Source organism: Panthera tigris, chromosome A3, assembly GCF_018350195.1.
Source record: "Panthera tigris isolate Pti1 chromosome A3, P.tigris_Pti1_mat1.1, whole genome shotgun sequence".
Taxonomy (NCBI): Eukaryota; Metazoa; Chordata; class Mammalia; order Carnivora; family Felidae; genus Panthera; species Panthera tigris.
The window spans coordinates 88,696,799-88,723,301 of record NC_056662.1 but is presented as its reverse complement, the minus strand read 5'-3'; the positions used below and the strand labels follow the sequence as shown (position 1 = coordinate 88,723,301).

The following is a 26,503-nucleotide window of genomic DNA, read 5'->3' as shown; positions in this document are numbered from 1 at the left end:
CAAGATTAGCGAAGTGACTTAGGGGTTCCCAAGCATGTGGCCTGTCCCCTTGGGGTGCCCCGTGGGGGTAGTGAGACAGGACAAAAGGATGGCCATCTAGTGTATCCCAGACACCAGGGTTACTAACCCCACAAGGCTTACTTAGGGGAAGGGTGGTTTGGAGACTGTAGAGCAACTTCATAGGACCCCCGGGGCGGGGACAATGAACATGTCAGTTGAGGAGCCCCTCTGAATGTTCTGTTCCAGACAATACCCTGGGCCTCTGTACAAGCCTGAATTGAGACTGAATTTCTGCCAACCAGAGAGTTGAGGCAGATTCAGTTTGATTGAAGGGGATTATAGTAATGCACCAATTCTTGCGTGCCCAGTTTATAAAGCAAAATTTCGACCTGCTTTGTGTGTAATAGTTGGCTTCTCTAGATGAGACGAGACACTCTCCAAATGCAGGGATCACTTTTTATCATTCATTTGGTCAATAAAGATTTGTTAAGGACCTACTGTATGCCAGGCACTGATCTAGATACTAGGTATACATTAAGCAGATCAGACATGGTCCTGCAGCCTTGGATTTACAGCGGGGGAGGAATGAATGAATGAATGAATGAATAAATAAATAAATAAATAAATAAAAACAAGTATATAATTAGAAGTGGGGATGAGTGCTATGAAGCAAAGGAGTGGGGTCTTCATCTTGGCAGCCGAGATTCTAACTTGGGAGCTAGCCCCTAAGCCAGTGCTGTTACCGCAGAGGAACTCAGTGCACTAACTCAGCCCCCACCCGCAGCTCCGCTACAGAAGCAACACCTTGACCATGCCCCTGAGGTCCCTGGCTTGATTGCTGCTTCTTTAGTGGCCAGACCTGTCAGATCTTTTCAATGTGGACTTTCAATACTTCAAACACCATGCTCAAGTTGTCAGGCACATCAGTGCCATTGTTTGTTACTGGCTCTGAGGAGGTGACTAACCTAAGACCTACTAACTCCCCACTCATCCTGCGGATGGCAACAGAAATGTAAATTGTGAAGCCTGAATGGTCCAGATTTGGGTGTGTTTGAGGGGCCGTGAGATGGCTGGTGCAGCTGGAGGGCGCAAACACAGGAAGAGCGGTGCAGGATGGAGCTGGGTGGCGGGGGTGGGGAGTCAGGAGGAAGGTGCACAGGACCATGGGTTAAGTTTGGGTTTTGTTCTAAGTGCAGTGGGAACGGTGTGAGGATTTGAAGCTGAGGAATAGCTGTCTCATTTGTGTTTTCTTTTTTTTATTCTTCTTTATTTTTTATTTTTTTTAATATGAATTTATTGTCAACTTGGTTTCCATACACCACCTCATTTGTGTTTTCAACCATATCCCATCATGCCAGGTATTTGGGTTAATGACTATTTGGTTGGTTGATGATTACTTGTCAAAATGAATTAAACTAGGGGTTGGTGGGTGGAGGGGAGAAGCCCTCTGTGGAGATGGCTTCCTTATGGCTAACAAAGACTGACAAGTTAAAAACCCAAAAGTTCAGGGTTGGAAGGCCTTACACGTTTCCAACTACTTAAAAAATTTTTTTTTAATGTTTCTTTTTGAGAGAGAGAGACAGAGAGAGCATGAGCGGGGAGGGGCAGAGAGAGAGGGAGACACAGAATCCGAAGCAGGCTCCAGGCTCTGTGCTGTCAGCACAGAGCTGGATGCGGGGCCTGAACTCATGCACTGTGAGATCATGACCTGAGCCAAAGCTGGACGCTTAACCCACTGAGCCACCCAGGCGCCCCTCCAACTGCTTTAAAGTAGAGCAGCCCCGTGACAGTCGGGTCCTGGACAAGTTGACAAGTTGTCCTAATTTACTCTTGCTTTGCTTCTCCCTTCTCCAGTCTGACAAGATCATTGGGGAAGTTTTTTTTTTTTTTTTTTTAATTCCCTGTGTTTCCTGTGTTATGTTGGTGTGTCAGAGATTCCAGGCAGTGTATGTGTAGAGCAAAGTAGTGAGTGAAGCTTACCATTTTCAGGGACAGGCAGATTAGGGTGAGAGGAAGAAAAGCTGCTCACACATGAAATGAGACCTTTGGGCAAAGGAAAAGACCCCCCAAAATCATGATGACAGAAGTTGTCTCAGGCAGGAGCATGTGGACGAGGTCGCAGTTCCTTACTAAGCCCTATGGAAACATGGGTGATGTCAGTATGATTGTGACCTCAAGGGTCTGGCAGAGCAGGAGGGTGACATCACTGCCCAGGGGACCCAGTGAGCTCAGACTCCAGGGAGGCCTCCTCACAGCCCCTAAAGAGGCGGGAGCAGCAAACATGATGATGAAGAGAGCCCTAGGGGCTGAGCTGCTTTCATCGGCTGTTCAATTATTGTTCTTTTCCTTCACCCTCCTGCCAGCATAGAATTGTACCTCAGGACTGTGCAGAGAGACAGAAAGAAGGAGCACTGAGGCTCTGTACCCAAGACATGGTAGATTGTGTGGGGTGAGCTATCAGCTGGGGCAAGCCCCTGTCCCCAAGGAGCTCATGATACAGGTGGACAGACAGACTTGAAAACCAGTAAAACAGGGGCGCCTGGGTGACTCAGTCGGTTGGGCGTCCAACTTCGGCTCAGGTCATGATCTCGCGGTCTGTGAGTTCGAGCCCTGCGTCGGGCTCTGTGCTGACAGCTCAGAGAGCCTGGAGCCTGTTTCAGATTCTGTGTCTCCCTCTCTCTCTGACCTTCCCCTGTTCATGCTCTGTCTCTCTCTGTCTCAAAAATGAATAAACGTTAAAAAAAAAAAAAAACCAGTAAAAACAGTAGAAAAAGTGTATGAGCTTTGAGGTTAGGCCTGACTCCTAACCTCAGTCTGTCACTTAGTTATTTACCATCTGACCTGGGTACGTTATTTAACCACACTGGGCCTCCGTTTCTCATCATTAAAATGGAGATGGCAGGGGCGCCTGGGTGACTCAGTCGGTTGAGCGTCTGGCTTCGGCTCAGGTCATGATCTCACGGTTCGTGAGTTTGAGCCCCGTCTCGGGCTCTGTGCTGACAGCATAGAGTTTGGGCCTACTTCGAATTCTGTGTCTCCCTCTGTCTCTGCTCCTGCCCTGCTCGTGCTCTGTCTCTTTTTCTCCTTCAAAAAGAAATAAAAAAACATTAAAATGGAGACGGCAATTTTTGTCTCACAGCAGGATGACTGTGAGGAGTGAATGAGAGAAATCATATCATGTTCCTAGAACCTAGCAAGTGTTTTTTTTTTTTTAAAGTTTATTTAGTTATTTTGAGAGAGAGAGAGAGAGAGAGAGGCAGAGAGAGGGAGACAGAATTCCAAGCAGGCTCCGTGCTGTCGGCTCAGAGCCCAGTGTGGGGCTCGAACCCACAACCTGTGAGATCATGACCTGAGCCGAGATCAAGAGCCAGATGCTTAACCAACTGAGCCACCCAGGCACCCCCCCCCCCCCCGCCCCGGAATCTGGCAGGTATTTAATAAATGGTAGCTGTTAGTATTGCCACTGCTTCAGATCACACAGTATGACAGAAACAATGTGGGGTCATGTATTCATACAGTTGACTCGGGAACAACATGAGTTTGAACTGTGCAGGTCCACTTATATGCGGATGTTTTTCAGTACATTTATTAGAAACGGTTTGCTGATTTGTGACAATCTGAAAAAAAACTCTTAGACAAACCGTGTAACGGTTGATTTGCATTTCCCTGAAGGTAGCTCTGTGAAGAGGTCTTCAAGGTGATTTGGAGGGGGGCTGAGAAATTATACGATTCATTATACTGATGTGGATGCAGATGCAGAGAGACTTTGAGTGATTTGAGTAAGGTCACTCATAAACTCGTGGCAGTGGAGGGTATGGGTGAGATGGCATGGCCAAGTGGTCAGGAAATGGGTCTTGGAATCAGGTGCACTTAAGTATGAATACCAGTTTCAGCATTTACTAGCTGTGAGACTTGAGGTATTACCTAATCTCTCAGCTTTCTCATCTGTAAAATGGGATACATGATATCTACTGCAAAGGATTACTGTAAGAATTTAATGATGTATGTGAAGTGATTACTTTGTGTATTGAGACTGGTGCACAGAAAGTGCTGAATACATTTTTAACTACCAGTGCTGGAACTGAATTAAAGGCCCCCCGAGTCTTAGTTGAGTGCTTTTCTGGTCATTCCATGCTGACCTGACATTCTCTCTATTTAGCAGGCATTCAGATTAGGCAGCCTGTCTTCACTGGAGCTTTTGTACACCCCTCACTCCAGACACCCTTGCTGGTAACAGATCTCTGGATTCAGTGGGGCCTCAAAAAAGCTGCTGACAGTAGCAGAAGCTAGTTTAATCACTACTATACATATCCGGTCTGCATACCAGTCTTCTTCCTGTGATGGACAAAAAGTTTTTTGCTGAGCGTGATGCTAAAATGCTGAAGGGACCGTCTGTCATGTATTTTAAGGGATCTTTAGAAATATGAAAGGCTCCATACTTTCCCTGCCCCTCCTACATCTGTCTGGGGTTGTTTAAGCATGAGTAATTAAATAAAATGAGGACAGCCAGAGATTATCTAGAAACAGACAGGTTTGGCAACTTGCTCATTTCTTGACAAACACCAGGACTTGTAACTCATTCTCCTCACTATTTGTTTATTTTTAAAATGTGTTTTCAGTTAATAACTACCATTTTTACTGAAAAAAAGCAATATATGCACAAAGGAAAGAATTCCAAGAGTGCATACATAATTAAAAATGATCTTTCTCTTACTTCAGCCCCCTTCCTTCCGATCCCTCTCCTGGCTACCACTACTGTTAACAGTTTCTTGGGTATCTTTTCAGGGATATTCTATGTCATATTTCATGTATATATGTAAGCATATATATAAATATTTATTCTTCTCAAAAAATAGAAAACATATTCTCTATACTGTTTCATGCTTTGCTTTTTCCCGACATGCTTTGCTCAACCCGACAATTTGGAGATAGTTTCGTATCTATACAGAATACAGAGTGTTTTCTTTTTCTCTCTAATGATTGCATCATAAATAATTCATGGCATATGGCTGGAGCAGAAATGATTTATTTTTATTTATTATTTTTATTTATTTTTTATGTCATATAATAGTTAAGTTTTCTTTATGTTTTAATAAGTTATTTAAATTCAACTTAGTTAACATGCAGTGTAGTATTGGTTTCAGTAGAAATGATTCATGACCTGCATATAACACCCAGTGCTCATCCCAACAAGTGGCTTCCATAATGCCCATCACCAATTTAACCCATCCCCTCAACCACCTCCCCTCCAGCAACCCTCAGTTTGTTCTCTGTGTTTAAGAGGCTCTTATGGTTTACTTCCCTCTCTGTTTTATCTTATTTTACCTTCCCTTCCCCTATGTTCATGTGTTTTGTTTCTTAAATTCCACATAGGAGTGAAATCATATGATACTTGTCCTTCTCTAATACACTTAGCTTAGCATAATACACTCTAGCTCCATCCACATCGTTGCAAATGGCAAGACTTCATTCTTTTTGATTGCCAAGTAATATTCCATTGTGTGTATGTGTGTGTATCTTCTTTATCCTTCATCAGTCAATGGACATTTGAGCTCTTTCCATAATTTGGCTATTGTTGAAAGCACTGCTATAAACATTGGGTGCATGTGTGGAGCAGAAATGATTTGGCCTCAACTTCCAGTTTGGTTCTTGCATGCCTTTTTTTTGTTGCTGATGGCAAACAATTCTCCCAGTCACTTTGCTCCGAACTGTGGAGTGATACCCAAGGTCCTCCATCCCCATATCTAGTAAATCATGACAGTTCTACTTTTTTCCATTTATTCTCTTTCATTCTCATTGCCACCTCCCTGGATTAGGCCTTAAAATTCTTACAGCATTCAGCTATCTCCAAATTTTCTTTTCTTTTTTTTAATTTCATTCTTTATTTTTTAAAATTTATATCCAAATTTGTTAGCATATAGTGCAACAATGATTTCAGGAGTAGATTCCTTAGTGGCCCTTACCCGTTTAGCCCATCCCCCCTCCCACAACCCTTCCAGCAACCCTGTGTTTGTTCTCCATATTTGAGTCTTTTCTGTTTTGTCCCCCTCCCTGTTTTTATATTATTTTTGTTTCCCTTCCCTTGTGTTCATCTGTTTTGTTTCTTAAAGTCCTCATATGAGTGAAGTCATATGATTTTTGTCTTTCTCTGACTAATTTCACTTAGCATAATACCCTCCAGTTCTATCCACGTAGTTGCACATGGCAAGATTTCATTTTTTTTTGATTGCAGAGTAATACTCCATTGTATATATGTGCCACATCATCTTTATCCATTCATCCATCGGTGGACATTTGGGCTCTTTCCATATTTTGGCTGTTGTTAATAGTGCTGCTATAAACATTGGGGTGCAAGTGTCCCTTCGAAACAGCACACCTGTATCCCTTGGATAAATGCCTAGTAGTGTAATTGCTGGGTCGTAGGGTAGTTCTATTTTTATTTTTTTGAGGAACCTCCATACTGTTTTCCAGAGGGGCTGCACCAGCTTGCATTCCCATTTTTTTTAATTTTATTTTTTATTTTTTAAAATTTATCTTTTTTTAAGTTTATTTGATTTGAGAGAGCGAGAAAGAGAAAGAGAGAGAAGGGGAGGGGGAGAGAATCCCAAGCAGGCTCAGTGCTGTCAGCTCAGAGCCTAACACCAGGCTGGATCCCACCAGCCATGAGATCATGACCTGAGCCCAAATCAGGAGTCCGGCACTTAACTGACTGAGTCGCCCAGGTGCCCCTCCAAGTTTTGTCTCTGCTCATGTTGCACAATTGCTCTTGATCACATTTCCTAACGTCAAGGTTCTGATTGTGTCACTCTTCTTTAAAACCTCGGGTGGATTCTCATTCATTGTCTTACGTAAAAACTGAAGCAGTGATCAATAAATATGATTTTAAAATTCTAACCTGGGTAATTTATTGAATGCAAATCCCTGGATCAGGATGTTCAGAGGGTTTACACCTTTAGTCTGTATTAAAAAAAAAAAAAAAAAAAAAAAAAAAAAAGTTTGCAAGTGTTCCAGATGCAGTTGGTTGTTTGACCAAGTGTAACCATCAGAGTAAGGTACACAATTTCTCAGCCCAGTATTTCTCTTCAGGGTGCATTTGCAACCCCATCTTTTACTACTGCTTCTCTACACGCCAGTGCATATGAAGTTTTTCTTGGCTTTCTGGGCACTCCTAACACCTTCTAGTCACAACTTTTAAACTACCAGACCCAACCTTTCTATGAATCCTTCATAGCCAGAAGTAGCCCTGAACTCGATTTACACGAGTAAGCTTAACTGGCTTACAGCCACATTCTATCTTATCTTAGTTTGGGGATTCTCCAACCCCCCTCCCACCCCCTTTTAAAGCTTGTAAGATCGCTGCCTGCGGAAACCCATTTTGTCTTTTATTATTTGAGTGTCCAGAGCCTTGTGCACTTTGTAGCAAGGGCCTTAAAGAAGAAGCTGTAGAATCAGTGTCATTTCCTAACTTGATCACCATTGCACATGCGGTATCTTTAACTGTTCCTGGCTTATAGTGGGGCTTTCAACACGTATTTGTGGATTCAAAGAATAAATGAGCGGGGCTCAGGCGATCGTTGCCTAGTGAACTACAAGTCCCAGCGGGCATTGCGTGGGACGTCGGCGGACGCGGTGATGCAAGGGGGCGTGCCGAGCCCGAGGGAGGGGTCGTCCTGCGGGTAGCCGGAGGCCGGGGAGGTTCTGGAGCCTAGGGTGAGAGGGGGAACGAAAGGTGAGCGGGGCTGAAGGAGGGGACGCACTGCCTGGCGCCCCCAATCTATGGAGAGGGGTAAGATGGCGGAGGCGGAGAGCCTGGAGACAGCGGCAGAGCACGAGCGGATCCTGCGAGAGATCGAGAGCACCGACACGGCCTGCATCGGGCCCACCCTCAGGTACCCCCCGGGGACCGGGGCCACCGACGGGCGGGTACGGGCTGGACGGGGGCCAGGCTCCTTCGGGGCTGTGTGCCTGGCCGGCCGCCCGCAGGGTCAGCGCCAGCCCCCCGTTTCGGGGATCCCGGCGAGCGACCTCCACCCTGGGCAAGGCGGGTCTCCCTCCACAGCCCGGACATGGGGTCCCTACTCGACCGCCGACGCCCACAGCCCAGTTACTCCGGAGGCTCCTCTTGCCTTCCTCCAGGCTGGGGCAGCCTTGGTTCTGCCTCCGAGGCCGGCCCTGAGCTGGGCGACTAGAGCGCGCCCGGCAGATGGTGGCTTTTAGCAGATCTTCCCCCTGGGGACATCACCCTTCCTCTCCGACTCAGACCCCATCCTGTCCTAGACATAAGTCCTGCTCTACGGACAAAACAAATTCAGTCACAGTCTGATGATGGGAAATTACACTCTTGGCTCCATAAAATCACAACCACTTCTCAGAAATGAGTTTCTGAAAATCTTAGGCCTGGAAGGAAGTTTCCCTCAACCCGCGCCCCTCTCTGGGTAGCGGGTACTTGTTGAACCCTGTTAGTAAGACGACCTGTTCCAAAGGTGCAGCCTCAAGGTAGTCTCATCGCTGAGAAAAAGTTGTCACCCCTTCTGCCCACCCCCCCATACCATTACTTTGCCCTCTCACCCCCATTCTATTTGTAAATGTCAAAACAAACTCCACCTACCTCAGCTTAGTGTATTTAACAAAACTTGGGTACCACTTACTATGTACAGTGCAAGAAATTGTATTCAGCAATTTACAAGTGAAACTTATTCAAACTGCAGAACAATCCTATTAGGTACTGTTATTATCCTCATTTGACAGGTGAGGCACAGAAAGGTTAAGTGACTTGCTCATGGTCACAGAGAAAATAAAGTAGGGGAGTAGTGATTCCTACTCAGGCTCTTTGGATCCAGGGTCTGCATTCTTAACCTTTTTTGTTATGTCTCAATTGGTGATTATCGTATACTATACTTCCTGTTAATTATTCACCAGATCCAATTTCCAACCACCTTTCCCTTTCCCCTCAGTTTACTAGTGCCCTGGAACTTACTCATTTTATCCTTCCTGTTGTACCTCCTGATCTTCATGCAGTCAGTAGACAGATAATTCTACCCACCTTGCACAGTCTTGGGGCACTACTTCTCCCTTCAAAGGAGTTATTACTCACTGCTTGTTGTTTTTTTGTTTTGTTTTGTTTTGTTTTCATAGGGAGAGTTGTCTCATGAAAGAGTGTTTGAAGGAGGGGCAGGCTGGAGACTCTACTCCTTATCTCCACCTGCACATCTTTCTTCTCCAGGGCACAATGGTAGCCTACTTCTCTCTGTGCCATCTCTGGTCATGACCATCTTTAGTAGTTTGCCTTTGTCCTTCATTGCATTGGGATCATGACCATCATACTGCTTTCTTTTCCCATTTTCTTGAGCTCTTAAGGGTGAATGATCCTTATTTCATTATCTTTACTTTTATAAAAACTGCAGACTGCTTATCAGTATTCTAAGTGTGTTACTATCGATTATTAATATTTGGTTTTTATAACACAAAATGTTACTGGAGTTACTGAGGATGCTGTTTCAGTATTTAACTAAGATATTTGGCTACTGAGCCAAGCAAAGTTCCCACTGGAGCATCTGGGATTGCTAGAGTTTTAAAGAAGGGTTCTTTATCAGAACACCATTAATATTGTCTTGAGTTGGTTGTGGTTTTCAATTGCTGTCCTTGGTTTATATGATAAGTGACTTTAATTTAGTGTTGTCAGTATAGTTTGTTGTGATTTATTATGTTAATTCTCCACTGAATCATAATGCATATTTGTTCAGCCAAATTTTGGCCTGTAACTTTCTAGTGTATTGATTCAGGATATATGCATTAGGATTAAAATACATTACCTTTTCTCCCTAAAATTCGCTTTATTATTATTACTGAATTATTTTTCCACTGGAAAGTGGGGTTTTGTGGGGGTAGGTGGATGAAGGGATCTTTTGCCCAAAGGGGACATGGTTTAAAAAAAAAAAAAGGGTTTGAGGGGCTCCTGGATGGCTCAGTTGGTTGGGCATCCGACTCTGGCTTAAGTCATGATCTCGTGGTTGGTGGGTTCGAGCCCCGGATCAGGCTCTGTACTGATGGCTCAGAGCCTAGAGACTGCTTCAGAGTCTGTGTCTCCTTCTTTCTCTGCTCCCCCCCGCTCACGCTCTTTCTCTCTTTCTCTCAAAAATAAATAAAACATTAAAAAAAAAGGGGGGGGGTTTGAGAGTTAAGGCACTAGCCTACCAGTTTTAGTTGCTTTTCCGGACTCCCTGGATCATTAGTAGGGGCTCTTCATTTTTGGCCTCATCCTGTCTTTGGCAGATAACCCTAAATCTTACTATCATCCGCAAACATTCAATCACTTGACATTCTGTAAATCAAGTACTAATACCCACTGTCTTTGTCTTTAGTCTACATTGTTCCTGTCCATATTCATAGAGGATGATCTCATTTTTTCCCCTTATCCCATTTACAGGCAGCAGCATGCACAGACTTGATGTTTCAGAGCCCATGCCTTACCCTGGATGCACCTCCATCATTATTACCTCCTTTCCTTTTCCATCACAGTCATTAAATATATTTAAGGCAGTAGGCTCTCTTCCTGAACTCTACCCTCAACTGTTAATCTCATATGCCTCTTCCCCTCATCGTAGTCCTTTCTATTTCTTACATCTTTTGAAGTAGTATTTCTAAAGCACCAGATTCTTAGCTGTTCCTGAATTAGGTTTTGTAACTGAAGAGGAACTAAGGAACAGACAATAACAGTGAATTGGTAGCAGATATAAGATAATAAGGTATAAGATTATAGCCATCCCTACAGTTCCTGCTCTTCACAAAAATCCATTTAGCTACATTGCTTAACCAGACTCTTTCCTTTGCCAACTATTACTTGTGAATCATGACTTACTTTCTTTCCCTTCTGTGATACCAAATTATTCTTCCAATCCTACTCCTTTTGGTTTGCGAAGCCAGAGTAGCTTGACTTTTTCATTTTATATTTATCCTTATTTTAATCTTGAACAGTGAATGCAATGGTAGTCAGTTTCCATATACCATAAGGGAGAGTGCCTCTCCTTTTTCATTGTATTCTGAAAGGCCCAAGCATATCTGCACATATAGAGGCTGTTGCCCAGCAAATTCTTTTGGGAAAGCAGCCATCTCTTTCTTCTCTGTCTTTATCTTAAAAATTATTTCGTTAGCTGCAAGTCCTAATTTGCAGATGAGGAAAGAGGCCCATAAGATATTAGGGCCTGTCTTGCTTTTAAAATGATATTGATTCCTGCTCTGTACTGCTAATACTAAAATATTGATCAGAAATCACTCAAGAACAGTAGCTCCACATTTTCATATTTCAAATCCCATCTCTATATTTCTAGTCTTCTTTCATATCACTTCATATAATATCACTTTCATATAACATTCAGGAGAAGTCATTTTCTAATTTTGCTCTTTGGATACCAGCAATTAACATTCAGTCTTTTTTTTTTTTTTTTTTTTAAAGTAGGCTTCATGGCCAGCGACCCTGAGATCAAGACTAGAGCTCAGATCAAGTTGATGCTTAACTGACTGAGCCACTCAGGGCCCCAACATTCAGTCTTAACTGCTATTTAAGATTTTGTTTTTAAGCTTTTAAATTTAGCAGTGAAATATACTGCCTGTAAAAATACAGCTCTATGGAGATATAATTAATATTCCAAACAGTTCACCCATTTAAAATATACATTTCACTGGTTTTAGCATATTCACAGAACTGTATAAACATTACCACAATTTAGTTTTAGAACATTTTCATCACTTTTTTTCTTTCTTTTTCTTTTTTTTTTTTTTTTTTGGTGACATAGCAAGTTTTCAGGGCACATCCATGTGGTAGCTTGTATTGGTACTTCATTTCTGTTTATTGCTGAGTAGTATGCAGCAATACTGAATTGTATTATATGGATATACCACATTTTATTTATTCAGTTGATTGTCATTTAGGTTTCCTTTGGGGGCTGTTAGAACAATGCTTCTATGAACATAAACGTACTAATTTTTGTGTGGACATATGTTTTTATTTCTCTTGGGCATATACCTAGGAGTAGAATTTCTGGGTCATATGATGCTCCATGTTTAACATTTTGAGGAACTGCCAAGCTGTTTTCCAAAATGACAGCACCATTTTACATTCCCACCAGCAATTCATGAGGGTTCCAGTTTCTCCACATTCTTGTCGGCACTTGTTATGATTTTTTTTTTTTTTTTTTTTTTAATGCTAGGATCCTAGTGGGTTTGAAGCTGCAATTCACTGTAGTTTTGATTTGCATTTCCCTAATGGCTAATCTTTTCATGTGCTTATTAGTCATTTGTTTGTATCTTCTTTGGAGAAAAGTCTATTCAGATCCTTTACTCATACTCAGTTTTTAATTGGTTTGTCTTTCTATTGTTGAATTGTAGGAGTTCTTTTATATTCTAGATATAAATAAATCTCTTACCAGATATATGATTTGCAAATATTTTCTTACATTCTGTGAGTTGTCTTTTCATTTTCTTGATGGTATCATTTGCTGCACAGAAGTTAAATTTTTATGTAGTCCAGGGGCGCATGGGTAGCTTAGTTGGTTAAGCATCTGACTCTTGATTTTGGCTCAGGTCATGATCTCACGGTTTGGTGTTTGAGCCCTGCGTCAGACTCCATGCTGATAGTGTGGTGCCTGCTTGAGATTCTTTCTCTTTCCCTCTTTTTCTGCCCCTCTCTCCCTCACGCTCTCTCTCTGAAAATAAATAAATAAGCTTAAAAAATTACTTTGTAGTCCAGTGTATCTATTTTTTATTTTTTTCTTGTGCTTTCCTTCTAGACTGTTGCTTTATATACTTTGTTAGAAATCTATACTATTGGTCTAGGAACAATTTTTTTTTTTTTTTTAATCTTGCTTATTTAACTAAGTTGTAAATTCGGTTCTTACAGGAAACAAATTGGGTGATGTTTTCAAAAACTTTCGCTTAAAGTCATTTGATAATTAAATATGGGGACCTGTTTTCCTCATTTGCTACCTCTGTGCCTTTGGCCACATGGCTTTGTTTTCCATTGTCTGCCCTCCCCCATTATCTAAGTTGTACAAAAGCCAGCTAATCATAATCTTTGGTTCATGATGTGTTATCATTATTGGCACATGCGTGGACCTCTGTAAGCAGTTAATTATTTTTATAAGCAACTGACCACCCAAGTGGGCACATTTTTCTCTTCTGTTAAAATGGAGATGATACCATGTACATTGCAGGGACAGTATTAAAAAAAAATGAGATAAAACATTTTTCACGGTACCTGCCATGTAGTAGTCACTCACATAATATGAGTCATCTTCTGCCTGTTACCTTTGAGTTTGCTTTGTGGCCTTAAGTCTATTTTGGGAGTTATGTTAGTTTAGTGGCTGCTGGTCTTTTTTTTTTTTTTTTTGCTTGCACTCACCTATTTGAGGGATATAATATTCATCAATAATCAATCAGACCTATCAAAATAATTATTTTGGGATGGAGTGGAGAATGGAGGAAAAGACAGGAAACAAAGTTATAAGAGCCCCTCAGGTGATTCTGATATACTCCCTCCTTGACAATGAGGAGAAAGAAATTATCTCTCATTGCTGATTGCTTATTTTTTAATAATAGCTCCCTTTTAAAAGTAATATTTTTATATTTCAATTATAAATGTAATGTGATTTTTATTTCTTATTTTTTAAAAATGTAATATGATTTTTTTTTTCCAAAGTTTATTTTTGACAGGGAGAGAGAGACAGAGCATGAGTGGGGGAGGGCAGAGAGAGGGAGACAGAATCCGAGGCGGGCTCCAGGCTCTGAGCTGTCAGCACAGAGCCCCATGCGGGTCTTGAACCCACAGACCGCGAGATCACGGCCTGAGCCGAAGTCGGACGCTCAACCGACTGAGCCACCCAGGCGCCCCAAAATGTAATATGATTTTTAAAAATAAGAAACAGACAGTAAAAACTTACTCCTACCACCCTGTCTAAACTCTTAGATTTGCATATTTCTTTTTGGCTTTTTCCATATATATTTTATTACATTAGGTATTAGAAGAGTACCATCATGTTTTATCTTGGTTTTCCAGTTAATAGGTTATATACAGTTTCGTGCATGGTTATACATTATATAGCTATATTGTTTTAGTGGCTTTATTCATGAATTTACTCATTCAACAAATATTAATTGAGCAACATTTATGCACTGGATGTTCTTACCACCTCTGGGGTACAGCAGAGAACAAATCCAATGAGTTCCTGCCCTTATGGACCTTACATTCTAGTGGAGCACTCACAAGAATAAACAAACAAACAGATGCATAAAGTAATGCTATTTAGTGATTAGTGTTTCACATCATGGGGTATTGTTTTCAATTAGGTGTTTAGAAAAGGTTACTGTGGCAAAGCTTTGAACAGAATGAAGGAGCAAGCCATGTGGCTCTCCAGGAGAAGTCTTTTCCAGATGGAGGGCACAGTTGCGTGAAAGCTCTCAGGAGAAGCGTAATGGGGGGAGGTGATGGTAGGAGGTTAGTCAGGGTCCAGATCATGTAGACTAAGAGGTATAGGAGAGTTTTGAGCGGCAGAGTGACATGCTCTGAATTAGGTTAAACAAGGAACATTCTGGATGCTGTGTGGAGATGGAGTAAGAGAGGAAACAGAAATCAGTCAAGGGGTATTTGCAGTAATAACAGGCAGGAGGTGGCTGTGGCATGCAATAAGGTGTTGGGGAGAAGGTGATGAGAAGTAGGTGGATTTAAAATATATCTTGAAAGTAGAGCCAAAATGTTGGATTAATTTTGGGTGTTAAAGAAGAGAAGAATTAAGGATGATTCCAAGGCTCTTGCTTAAGTAACTGGGTGAATGGTGGTTGCCATTTATTGATACAGGGACTAGAAGGAGAGGAACTTTATTTTTCTTCATAGCACTTAAACTACTGCCTGACACATAGGCTTCTCCACTAGAATTTGTTTTCCAGGAGGGGAGAGATTTTCTTTCTTTTGTTTGCTGCTGTATCCTGGGAATCTAAAAGGGTGCCTGGCATATAGTTGGTGCTCAATAAATATTTATTGAAAGAATAGGATACAAGAATTGTACCACAAACTGTTAATTATCTGGGGCTGATGAACTGGTTTGTGGATTAACTGTCTTAAAAAACGTGTCTAGCCTTTTGAGAGAAAACAAAACTGCTGAAAATCTGGAAAACTTCAATTTATGAGATGTATTTATTTTTTGGAAGTACATATAATTAAAATTTTTAAAAATGTTACTTATTTTTGAGAGAGAGAGATTAGGATTAGAATTATACATATGGGAGAAAGGGGATGGGTGGCATTAAATAAATTTCATTACCATACGGAATAGGAGAATGAGTTTTTGTGGTTTCATAAAGAGAAGTTAGGTTTTATTTTAATAATGTCATTGAATCGTTAAGCAAATTAGAAAAATGAAAAACTAAAAAAGCCCTCTTGTAGCTGATAAGACAATAGTGATTTGGTTCAGTTAGCAATGGACTCTGTGTCTGATTTTATTTGGGCTAAATAAACAAAAATTTTCATTGAAGTTCTTCCAGGGGAAGGTTATTCTGATGTGTTATCTGATTAATTAGATTCAAACTACACAACATTAGTAATCAGAGAGAGAATATAAATGGGAGGATAGTCTTTGTCAGCCATTCCTTTGTTGAATACCAAGAGTTTATTAGTTGTCAGATCTCATATATAATGCTGATGGAACTGATCTCCTGGAGATACAACTTTGGAGATAAAATACAAATAGATGAATTATCCTTATTTGTCCGGGCTTGAAATATTTTATTCAAAAAATGGAAAGAAAAGGATAAGAATCATGGACCTAATAAATATATCTTTTCTCCCATTCCCTCTGTTTCCTTATTTTACTAGTTTGTTGTTTATCCTTTTCATGTTTGTTTTTTTTTGAGAGAGAGAGAGAGAGAGAGAGAGAGAGAGAGACAGTGAGACTGTATCTGAAGCAGGCTCTAGGCTCTGAGCCTAAGTCAAACGCTCAAGCGACTGAGCCACCTAGGCGCCCCACTTTCATTGTGTTTTTAATGCAAAACTAAGCATTTATAATTTTATTTTTCCCCCTTTTATGCAATAAGTAGTGTGCTATATATACAGTTCTGCAGCTTGTTTTTTTACTCTTCAGATGGTGTATCCATACCCATATGCAGAGATTTTCCTGATTTTTTTTTGTTACAGCTACATAGTATTCCATCATGTGAATATACTGTGGTTTATTCAGCCAGTCTCCTATTTCTGTTTAGTTGGGTTATTTCTAGTCTTTTGCTAGGCAAAATAATGCAGCAATCATTAACCTTGAACATTGGTCATTTCTTACTGTACTTTTCATACTTTATCTGTAGGGTAAATTCCCAGAAGAATGATCGTTGGGTAGACTGATGAGTATGTATGTAATTTGGTAGGTATTATACCTTTTAGAGGTTGGATCATTTTGTTCTCCCTCTAGCATTCTATGATATTACTCATTTCTCCATAGTTTTTTCAACAAAGTGTGCATTCGACTTGATTTTTCGCCAATGTAATAAATGATAAATGGTATTTCTGTGTAGTTATCATTTGTAGTTTATTGTAAGGCTGAACATCTCTTCATATGTTTAAAAGGCTTTTTGTATATTTGTGTGTGTGTGTGTGTGTGTGTGTGTGTATTGTCTGTCTCCTTTGCTTATTTTTCTATAAAGTTGGCATTTTTCTTTGACTTAAGAGCATCAGTAAAGAACCTTTCATTGTTATGCTTTGCTTAAATACAGCAGGAGTATACAAAATGCAATGAGTTTTGGTTACTAAAAGAAACCATTGTTTTTTAAGGAGTGAAAGCTTCAAACTTGCCTTTTCATTATTTTAAGTCATAAAGGTATATGAATAAGCAGACATTTTGAAAGAGTAAAAAAAATCTTCTATCAGGAGACTGATAATTTGAAATCAGAAGATTTTGGGGGAAATGCAGTAACATTATTAGATAAGGCCGCTTTATATACAAATAAAATTCTTAGCAAATCAGAAGTTGTCAATGTTTTAATAAATTATTTACCTTAAAGTATGATGCATCTCTTCACATGTTTACATAATTTCCAGCATCAACACAACTAATGTATGAATTTATTGCAAAAAGTAATTGATAAGGGCAATTATTTAGTATGGTTTTGGAAGCAGTTTAGAAATTTAGATGACATCTATGACATAGTTTTAATTTGGAACATAATATATATGAATATTAATTAGGTCATTGAAGGAAGCAAAGATTTTCTGATTCTTTATGTCATTGAAGTTGGTAATTTGTAGCATTTGCCAATGATACAGCAATTGTTTTAATCATGTGCCTTAGCGAAGCTTTCTGATGAAGGCAACTTGAATAAATAAAATCAGTGACTGGCTGATCTATGAAATGTGTGAATCGGGATTGAGATGCTGAGCAATGATGACAATGTAAATTTGCTTGGAGGAAATAGCAGAAAAGGCAGGGGTGGGATGGAAAGACTTAGTAAAAATAAAAACTGAGTTCATGCAGAGCTGAGCTTAAACACTTGAGACCTGAGGTGATTAATAGGTTATTTCTTAGAGATTCGTGCTATGGCTGTGGGAAAGAAGAGTAAAGGCATTTTTGTGTTGCAGTAGTATTTGCTGAAGTATTTGGAAAACAAATATGACAGTTTGCTTAAAGTCTGACCATATTGCATGGACTTTGTTCCAGTCTTCAAGTGAAGGAGAATTCAGTGACAACATTAATGAAATATTTTAATACTTTGACTATTAAAAAAAAAAAAGATTTGTGGTGTGTATCTATAAATTTATATTATATTTTACATTTCTAGATGTCTGCAGAATGGTAAATGCTTTCCCTTAAATTGTAGGTAACTTAATACTATTTCTGTCACATCTGACTAGTCATCTTTTATTCTGGTTAATTGACAATCGACTATTCTTTATCTCTCCTTTTTTCTGATTCTCTCCTTGTTCTAGAAAGGAATTAGACAGTTTCTAAAAATGTACGTGATTTACAAAGTACATATAATAGATGTGGTGAGGAAATTGGGGTAAGACAAAAACAGGTAGGAAGAAGACTATGAAGTCAAGAGTGAGAGCAATTAAAAGATTCCTATTTGGGGGCGCCTGGGTGGCTCAGTCGGTTAAGCATCCGACTTCGGCTCAGGACATGATCTCATAGTCCATGAGTTTGAGCCCCGCATCAGGCTCTGTGCTGACAGCTCAGAGCCTGGAGCCTGCTTCAGATTCTGTGTCTCCCTCTGTCTCTGCCCCTCCCCTGCTCATGCTGTCTCTTTCTGTCTCTGAAAAATAAATAAACATTAAAAAAAAAAAAAGATTCCTATTTGAAGGCCTATACATTTTGTAAAGGAGGTAGGCCATCAGTTTGGCTCTGGGCTTTCCAGCAACTAGTGCAAAAAAGAGACATGCACTGTTATTTGAGTTATGGTGTTGTAAAATTAAAAAGTAGTTACTTAAGGAGAAGCACAGCTATTCTTGGTTCTGAGTAAGACCAGAGAACTGTTTCTCCCATATGTCCTCACAAAGAAGGCCCTGTATAATGTAACTTTAATATCCATATAGTAAATGCAGCAATATGTGACAGGCTGTTTCTTATATTGTCCTTTAGTGAAAGCATATGGCATAACCAAAATACAATTTAGTAAAGGCAGATCTGCAGGGAGCCAAAAGAATTCAGTTCTCTGCTGGTCTTGGCTTAATAAAGGCACAGAGTTTTAATATCTATAGTGGAAGTTGAAAGTGCATTATTCAGCCCCCCACTTTTATTTTTTGATCATTGATCACTTTCAGAAAGTTATGAGCTCTATCTCCCTTTCCTTAGTAAGATGCATATGTATCCAGTCTCCATGATTTCTGATATGGAAGAGTATATGCATTGCATGTATGTTGGTTAATTCTTCATAAATACTATTTTTAATAGTCAAGTTTTTGATAATTAAAGAGTATCAGTAAGTACAAAGTTATATATATTTTTTTGCCCATTTTTCTGAATAATCACTTGCCTATATTAAGTACAGAGCTATATATGCTTTAGAAGTAAATGAACAAGGGGTGCCTGGGTGGCTCAGTCGGTTAAGGATCTGACTCTTGATCTCAGCTCAGGTCTTGAACTCAGGGTTGTGAGTTCAAGCCCTGCATTGGGCTCCGTGCTGGACATGAGGCCTACTTAAAACAAACAAACAAACAAACAAACGAACAAACCAACAAATAAATAAATGTAAATAAAGCAGCTGGAGGTTGGATCAGTACCTTTTTATAAAAGTTGAAGAGGCTGACGTAAGCCCCCTTATTCCTACAGAAGAAGTAGAGTGAGAGTATCCTATGATAGGGCTAAGATTCTTCCTTAGAAATAATTTAGGATGTTTTCTAGCACTGAAATAAATGCTGTTAAATCCACAATGATTTTTTAAATGCTACTTTTAAAAAAATTAATGATTTTAATTAAAAAAATTTTTTTTTAATGTTTGTTTATTTTTGAGAGACAGAGTGTGAGTGGGTGAGGGGCATAGAGAGAGGAAGACACAGAATTTGAAGCAGACTCCAGGCTCTGAGCTGTCAGCACATAGCCCGACATGGGGCTTGAATTCACGAGCCTTGAGTTCATGACCTGAGCTGAAGTCAGACACTTAACTGACTGAGCCACCCAGACGCCCCTTAAGTTTATTTATTTTGAGAGAGAGAGAGGGAGAGCGTGTGCATGCACGCACAGATGAGAGCGGAGGAAGGGCAGAGAGAGAGGGAGAGAGACACAATCCCAAGCAGCCTCTGCACTGTCAGTGTGGAGCCTGATGCAGGGCGCAATCCCACGACTCTGGGATCATGACTGAGCTGAAATCGAGAGTCAGACACTTAACTGACTGAGCCACCCAGGCGCCCTAAGTCCATGATGATTTTATTTAGAACAATCTTAAATTTGATGTTAAAAAATAACCAACCTGCCTTGGCTATTTAAAAAATTACCAGTGAATAAAGTAACCATAGATGTTTGCCTTAAGCTATATAATTTGGAATATACTGTCTGGAAAATGTATGCATTATTAAGGAGGCTATTTACCTAGAATGTATGGAACCTACCATTCTAGATTTATAAATTAAAAAAAATTGAGATATGTAACTCCAAGAGCACAATGATTGATAAAAAAGACATTTAAGCATGTAGTATGTATTTGTATAACTGTAATTTAGAACTTTAAAACATGCATTACCCAGCGAAATATCCAAGTTAATAAGAATTCTCACAGTGCAACCAACTAGATTACCTTAATGTGATTTTTGATGATACATGTGGCTTCGAACTCTGTTAAAATACCTGCCTGCTGTTCAGTCTTGAAGATAATCACGTTAACATATACCTTGCACTGTAGTGAAATTACCTTCGTCACTACTGTGGTTTGATAATCAGATTGATCCATAGATAAAAACAAAAGTAAAGTAAAAACAATGACAATAATGAAAAATTTTTTTAGAGCAGTTCTATCATTTTTTGAGTATTTAGATGCTTCCAGTGTTTAGTATGCTAGATAAATGTTCTGTTGTATGTTAGATAAATGATCAAGACCATTTGCCAAAAATGATGATTTGGATTAAAATACAGGCTCTTTTGCTATATTTGTTTTTGATTAAAAAGCTGCGGAGTAGCACAGGCTTTTAATTTGATTGTGCTTTTATATACTGGAACCTGACAAACTCTGTGATGAAAGCACATCTTTTGGCACCATGATGTTGTCTAGTGGGGCACTGACATCTTGTGTGCGCAAGCCAGGTGTCTTTGCTTCCATTGTTCTCAATCTCTGTTTTCGAAACTTGCTTCCTTATGTTTTTCTCTTTGCTAATTGTACTTTTGTTTCTTTCCTCATATTTGTGCTTGCTTTTTTGTTTTTGTACCGCCCTTCTATTTCCTGTAATTTAGAACTTTGAAAACACACATTATTCAGCGCAACATCTAAGCAGGCAAGAATCGTCACAGTACAACTAACTTTCATTTACTGGAATAGCTCTAGTGCCAATAAACAATAGAACTCTAAAGGGATTGATATGAAATGTGATCTTATCAAGCAAAATGAATAAATAAAAACAGCAGATACCGAGCTTGACTGAGTCTACGTTATGAAACACTTTTAGTATGGAGTTTGATTTTGGGAAGGACATAACATTAAAACAAAAAAAAAAAAAAAGGAAAGAAAGAAATAGGGAGCTAGCTAAGCAATTTGTTTTTGATGAGGTAAAAGAATTTCTTGACATGTGAAAGGAAGAAGGGTACAATGAAGGTCTTTTGGCATTAGAGTAGCAAAAGTAAGAGGAAAATGAAATGAGAAGAACTCTTGAAATCTAAAGAAAAATAGGTTATTAGAAGCATTTTATTTTATTTATTTTTAGTGTTTATTTATATTTGAGAGAGAGAGAGAGAGAGCCAGAGCCAGAGTGTGAGTGGGGGTGGGTCAGAGAGAGACAGGGAGACACAGAATCCCAAGCAGGCTCCAGGCTGTGAGTGCAGAGCCCAACGTGGGGCTTGAACTGAAGAACTGCAAGATAATGACCTGAACCAAAGTCGGATGCTTAACTGACTGAGCCACCCAGGTGCCCCTATTAGAAGCATTTTAAATGGTAGATGTGGATGTGACTATATACATTATTAGCTTTTTTAAAAATTAAACTTTTTATTTTGAGATAATGTAGATTCACATGTAGTCATTAGAAATAATACACAGATCCCTTGTACCTTTACCCAGTTTCCTGCAGTGGTAACATCTGGCAAAACTGTAGTACACTAACTATATCATGACCAAGATGTTGATATTGTGTCTTCAAGGTCAAGTTTTAGAATACTTCCATCACTATAGAGCCCTCATATTGCCTTTTTTACAGACACAACCACTTTCTGTCTCTATCCCCTCTTTAGCCCCGGACAATCACTAATCTGTCCTCCATTTTTATAATTTTGTCATTTCAAGAATGCTATATAAATGAAATCATATAGTATATAACTTTTTGGAACTGGTGCTTCTCACTCAGCATTAATTCCCTGGAGATTCATCCAAGCTGGTGTATCTGTAGTGTGTTCTTTTTTATTGCTGAGGGGTATTCCATAGTATAGCTGTCCCACAGTTTGTTTAGTCATTCACCCAGTGAAGAAGATCTGGGTGGTTTCTAGTTTTTGACTATTAAAAGTAAAGCTGTTACAAACAATTGTGTAAAGGTTTTTTGTGTGCACATAGGTTTTCATTTCTCTTGGGTATATACCTAGCTCTGGAATTGCTGGAGCATGTGGTCACTCTATGTTTAACTTTTTGAAGAACTGTGAAACTTGATTTTCCAAAGTGCCTGCACCATTTTACATTCCCACTAGCAGTGTGTGAGGATTTGAGTGTCTTTAGATCCTAGCTTGCATTTGGTATTGTCACTGCTTTATTTTTGCTATTCTGATAATGTGTATAGTAATATCTCATTGTGCTTTTAATTTGCATTTCCCTAATTGCTAATTATGTTGAACACCTTTTCATATGCCTGTTTGCCATGTGTATATCCACTTTGTTGAACTGCCTCTTCATTTCTTTCGCCCATCTTTGAATTAGGTATTTTTTTAAATTTTTTATTTTTTTATTATTTACAGAACTTTTAAGTGTTTATTCATTGTTGAGAGACAGAGGGAGACAGCGTGAGTGGGGGAGGGGCAGAGAGACAGGGAGACACAGAATCTGAAGCAGGCTCCAGGCTCTGAGCTGTCAGCACAGAGCCCGACGGGGGGCCCGAACTCACAGAAGGCTTGATCATGACCTGAACCGAAAGTTGGACGTTTAACCGCCTGAGCCACCCAGGCACCCCTAGGTATTTGTTTTAATGTTGAGTTTTGAGAATTCTTGAGATACTAGTCTTTTGTTGGATATGTGGTTTGCAGGCAGTTTATTCCACTCTGTAGCTTGTCTTATCACCCTCTTAATAGGGTCTATTGCAGATCAGAAGTTTTTAATTTTGATGAAGTCTAATTTATACATTTTTCCTTGTATGGATCATGCTTTTGGTGTCAATTATAACCACTCTTTGCATAGCCCTAGATCTGTTTGTTTTTTCCCCTAAAAGTTTAATAGTTTTACTAAAATGTACAGTCTGTGATCCATTTTGAGTTAATTTTTGTAATTTTGTAATTTTTTGTATAAGGAGTGAGATTTACCTCAAAGATTTTTGTTTTTATTTTTGCCTATGGATGTCCAGTTGCTCTAGTATCATTTATTGAAAGGGTAGAACTATTTGTTGAAAAGGCTGTTTTTCCCCTACCAGGCTGCTTTTGCACCTTTGTCAAAAATTTCTCAGGTATATTGGTATGGGTCTTTTTCTAGGTTCTCTTTTTTTGTGTTGATCTTTGTGTCCGTCCCTCTGCCAATATCACAGTCTTGATTACTGTCTTGATATTGGATAGACTGATTCCTCCCACCTTAATCTTCTTGATTTTCAAAAGTTTTAGCTAATTTAGTTCCTTTGTTTTTCCCTGTGAAATTTAGAGTAATCTTGTCTATATCTACAAAAATATCTTGCTGAGATTTTGATAGGAATTGCATTAAACTTGTATGTCCCTTTATAGAGAATTGACATCTTTACATCACGAGTCTTCCACAAGCATGGAAATGTCTCTCAATGTATTTAGCTTTCTTTTGACTTCTTCTTGACATCAGCTTTATGTAGTGATTAACATTCAAAATGAATATATGTTTTGTTAGATTTACACCTAAGTATTTTTTTTAAGTGATTGTAAATGGTATTATCTTTAAAATGTTGGTCGGTGTGTTCATTGCTAGTATATAGACATCGAATTATTTTTTATATGTTTATCTTGTATCTTTGTGACTTTGCTAAACTCACTTACTAGTGTAGGAGTTTTTTTGTAGATTCCTGGAGTTTTCTATGTAGATAGTAGTGTCATCTGCAAATAGGGACAGTTTTAGTTGTTCTTTTTTCAATCTGTGTATACCTTCTCTTTCATTTTCTTTCACTGGCTAGAACTTCTAGAACTGTGCTGTATCAGATTGGCGAAAGTGGACATCTTTGCCTTTTTCCTGATGTTAGAGAGAAAGCATTCAAGTTTTCCCTCACTAAATATAACATTTTAAGGTTTTTGCCGATGCTTTTTTATCAAGCTGAGAAAGTTCCCTTCTATTCCTATTTTCTGAGAATTTTATCATGAGTGTTCAATTTTGTCCAGTGCTTTCACTGCATTCATTATATGTTCATGTGATTTTTATTCTTTACCTTAGTGGATTATATTGACTAATTTTTGAATATTGAATGAGCCTGCCTCCCTGAAATAAACTTAGTCATTGTGTATATTTCTTTTTATATACTGCTGAATTCTGTTTGTTGGTACAGATCTTCCTTTACTTATGATGGGGTTAAATCCTGATAAACCCATCATAATTTGAAAATATCTTAAGTTGAAAATGCATTTAATACACCTGACCTACCTAACATCATAGCTTCGGCTAGCCTACCTTAAACATGCTCAGAAAACTTTAGCCTACAGTTGGGCAATATCAGTTAACACACAATTTGTTTTATAATAAAGTGTTGAATATCTCATGTAGCTTTTTGAATATTGTACTGAATATGAGAAACAATGGTTGTGTGGGTGCAGAGTGGTTGTAAGTGTATTGGTTTTTTATCAGTGTGACTGGATGGCTGACCGAGAGCTGTAGCTCACTGCTTCTGCCCGGCATCCGTGGATGAGTACCGTACTGCACATCACTGGCCTGGGAAAAGATCAAAATTCAAAATCTAAAGTATGGTTTCTACTGAATGCGTATTGTTTGGCACCATTGTAAATTTGAAAAATTGTAATTCAAACCATAGTAAATTGGGAACCGTCTGTATTTCTTCGGGATTTTTGTGTTTATGAAGGATATCGGTTTGTCGGTCTATCTATCTATCTATCTATCTATCTATCTATCTATCTATCTATCTCTTCTGGTTTTGATGATAGGGTAATACTAGCTTCATAAAATTAATTGGGAAGTGTTTCTCCCTCCTCTTCTATTTTCTGGGAGAGACTTTAGAATTGGTGTTAATTCTGCTTTAAACATTTTGTAGAATTCTCTAGTGAAACCATCGAGGCCTGGAGATTTCTATTTCGGGATATTTTTAATTAAAAATTCATTTTTCTTCATAGTTCTAGGGCTGTATAAATTACTATTTTGTATTGAGTGAATTGTGATAGTGTGTCATTTTCTAGGAATTGTTTATTTTGTCTGAGTTGTTAAATTTATGTTAAAAGAGTTCTCTCTATTATTATTTATTTCTAACGTTTTAATTTTATTTTTTGAGAGACAGAGACAGAACGCTAGTTGGGGAGGGGCAGAGAGAGAGGGATGCACAGAATCTGAAGCAGGCTCTAGACTCTGAGCTGTCAGCACAGAACCTGATGTGGGGCTTGAACCCATGAACTGTGGATCATTACCTGAGCTGAAGTCAGATGCTTAACTGACTGAGCCACCCAGGCACTCCAAAAGGGTTCTCTTTTATTATCCTTTTGATGCTGTAAGGCCTGTAGCAATGTCTCTGGTTTCTTTCCTCATATTGGTAATTTGTATCTCTTTTTTCTTCTTTGTTACATATTTGTCAATTTTATTTATCTTTTCAAAGAACCAGATTTTTTTCATTGATTTTTTTTTTCTATTTTTCTGTTTTTAATTTTATTGATATCTACCTTTGTTTTTATTATTTCTTTCCTGGTGCTTGTCTTTTTTTTTTTTTTTTTAATGTTTATGTGTTTATTTTTGAAAGGGAGAGAACACGAAGGGGAGAGGGACACAGAATCCAAAGCAGGCTCCATGCTGTCAGCACAGAGCCCGATGCGGGGCTTGAACTCACCAACCCTGATGTCATGATACTAGCTGAAATCAAGAGTCAGATGCTTAATTGACTGAGCCATGCAGGCGCCCATCCTTCCTGCTGCTTGTCTTATATTTATTTTTGTTCTTTAGGTTCTTGAGGCATAGGAGCTGTGAATTTCCCTCTCAGCATTACCTGTGTCCTGTAAATTTTGATATATTGTATTTTCATTTTCATTCAGGTTAGCATATTTTTCTTTTTTTTTTTAAGTTTATTTTTTGAGAGAGTGGGCGAGGGGCAGAGAAAGAGGGAGAGAGTGAATCCCAGGCAGGCTCTACACTATCAGCATGTAGCCCGATGTGGGTCTCGAACACATGAACCCTGAGATCATGACATGAGATGAAGTTGGACACTAAACCAACTGAGCTACGCAGGTGCCCCAGTTTAGTGTGTTTTTCAATTACTCTTTAGACTTCCTGTTTGACCTATGAATTATTTAGAAGCGTGTTGTTTTCTTTCTAAGGGTTTGAACATTTCTTGTTATCTCATTATTGATTTCTAGGTTGATTCCATTTTGGATGGAGAACATACTATGTTTGATTTCAGTTCTTTTGAATTTGTTGAGTTTGTTTTATGGCCCACAGTATGGTTTTTCTTGGTATATATTCTGTGTATACTTTAAGA

General features: G+C 39.1%; 1 protein-coding gene across 15 annotated transcripts in view; it reads left to right on the top strand.

Annotated features, from left to right (window-relative positions):
* The first annotated feature begins 2,267 nt into the window (after positions 1 to 2,267).
* Positions 2,268 to 26,503, top strand: part of EXOC6B (exocyst complex component 6B) — a 605,784-nt gene continuing 581,548 nt past the window's right edge. For 13 of the 15 annotated variants that reach the window (XR_006215816.1, XR_006215815.1, XM_007083428.2 and 10 more), the window contains exon 1: positions 7,671 to 7,889. Coding sequence is in view for 12 of the 15 variants with exons in the window: in XM_007083428.2 (XP_007083490.1) it covers positions 7,777 to 7,889 (113 nt within the window). In the remaining 3 variants the exon portion in view is untranslated. Of the gene's footprint in view, positions 2,436 to 7,670; positions 7,890 to 16,344; positions 16,401 to 26,503 lie in introns of those variants that run through there. The other 2 variants (XM_042981707.1, XM_042981710.1) reach the window with 2 other exon arrangements.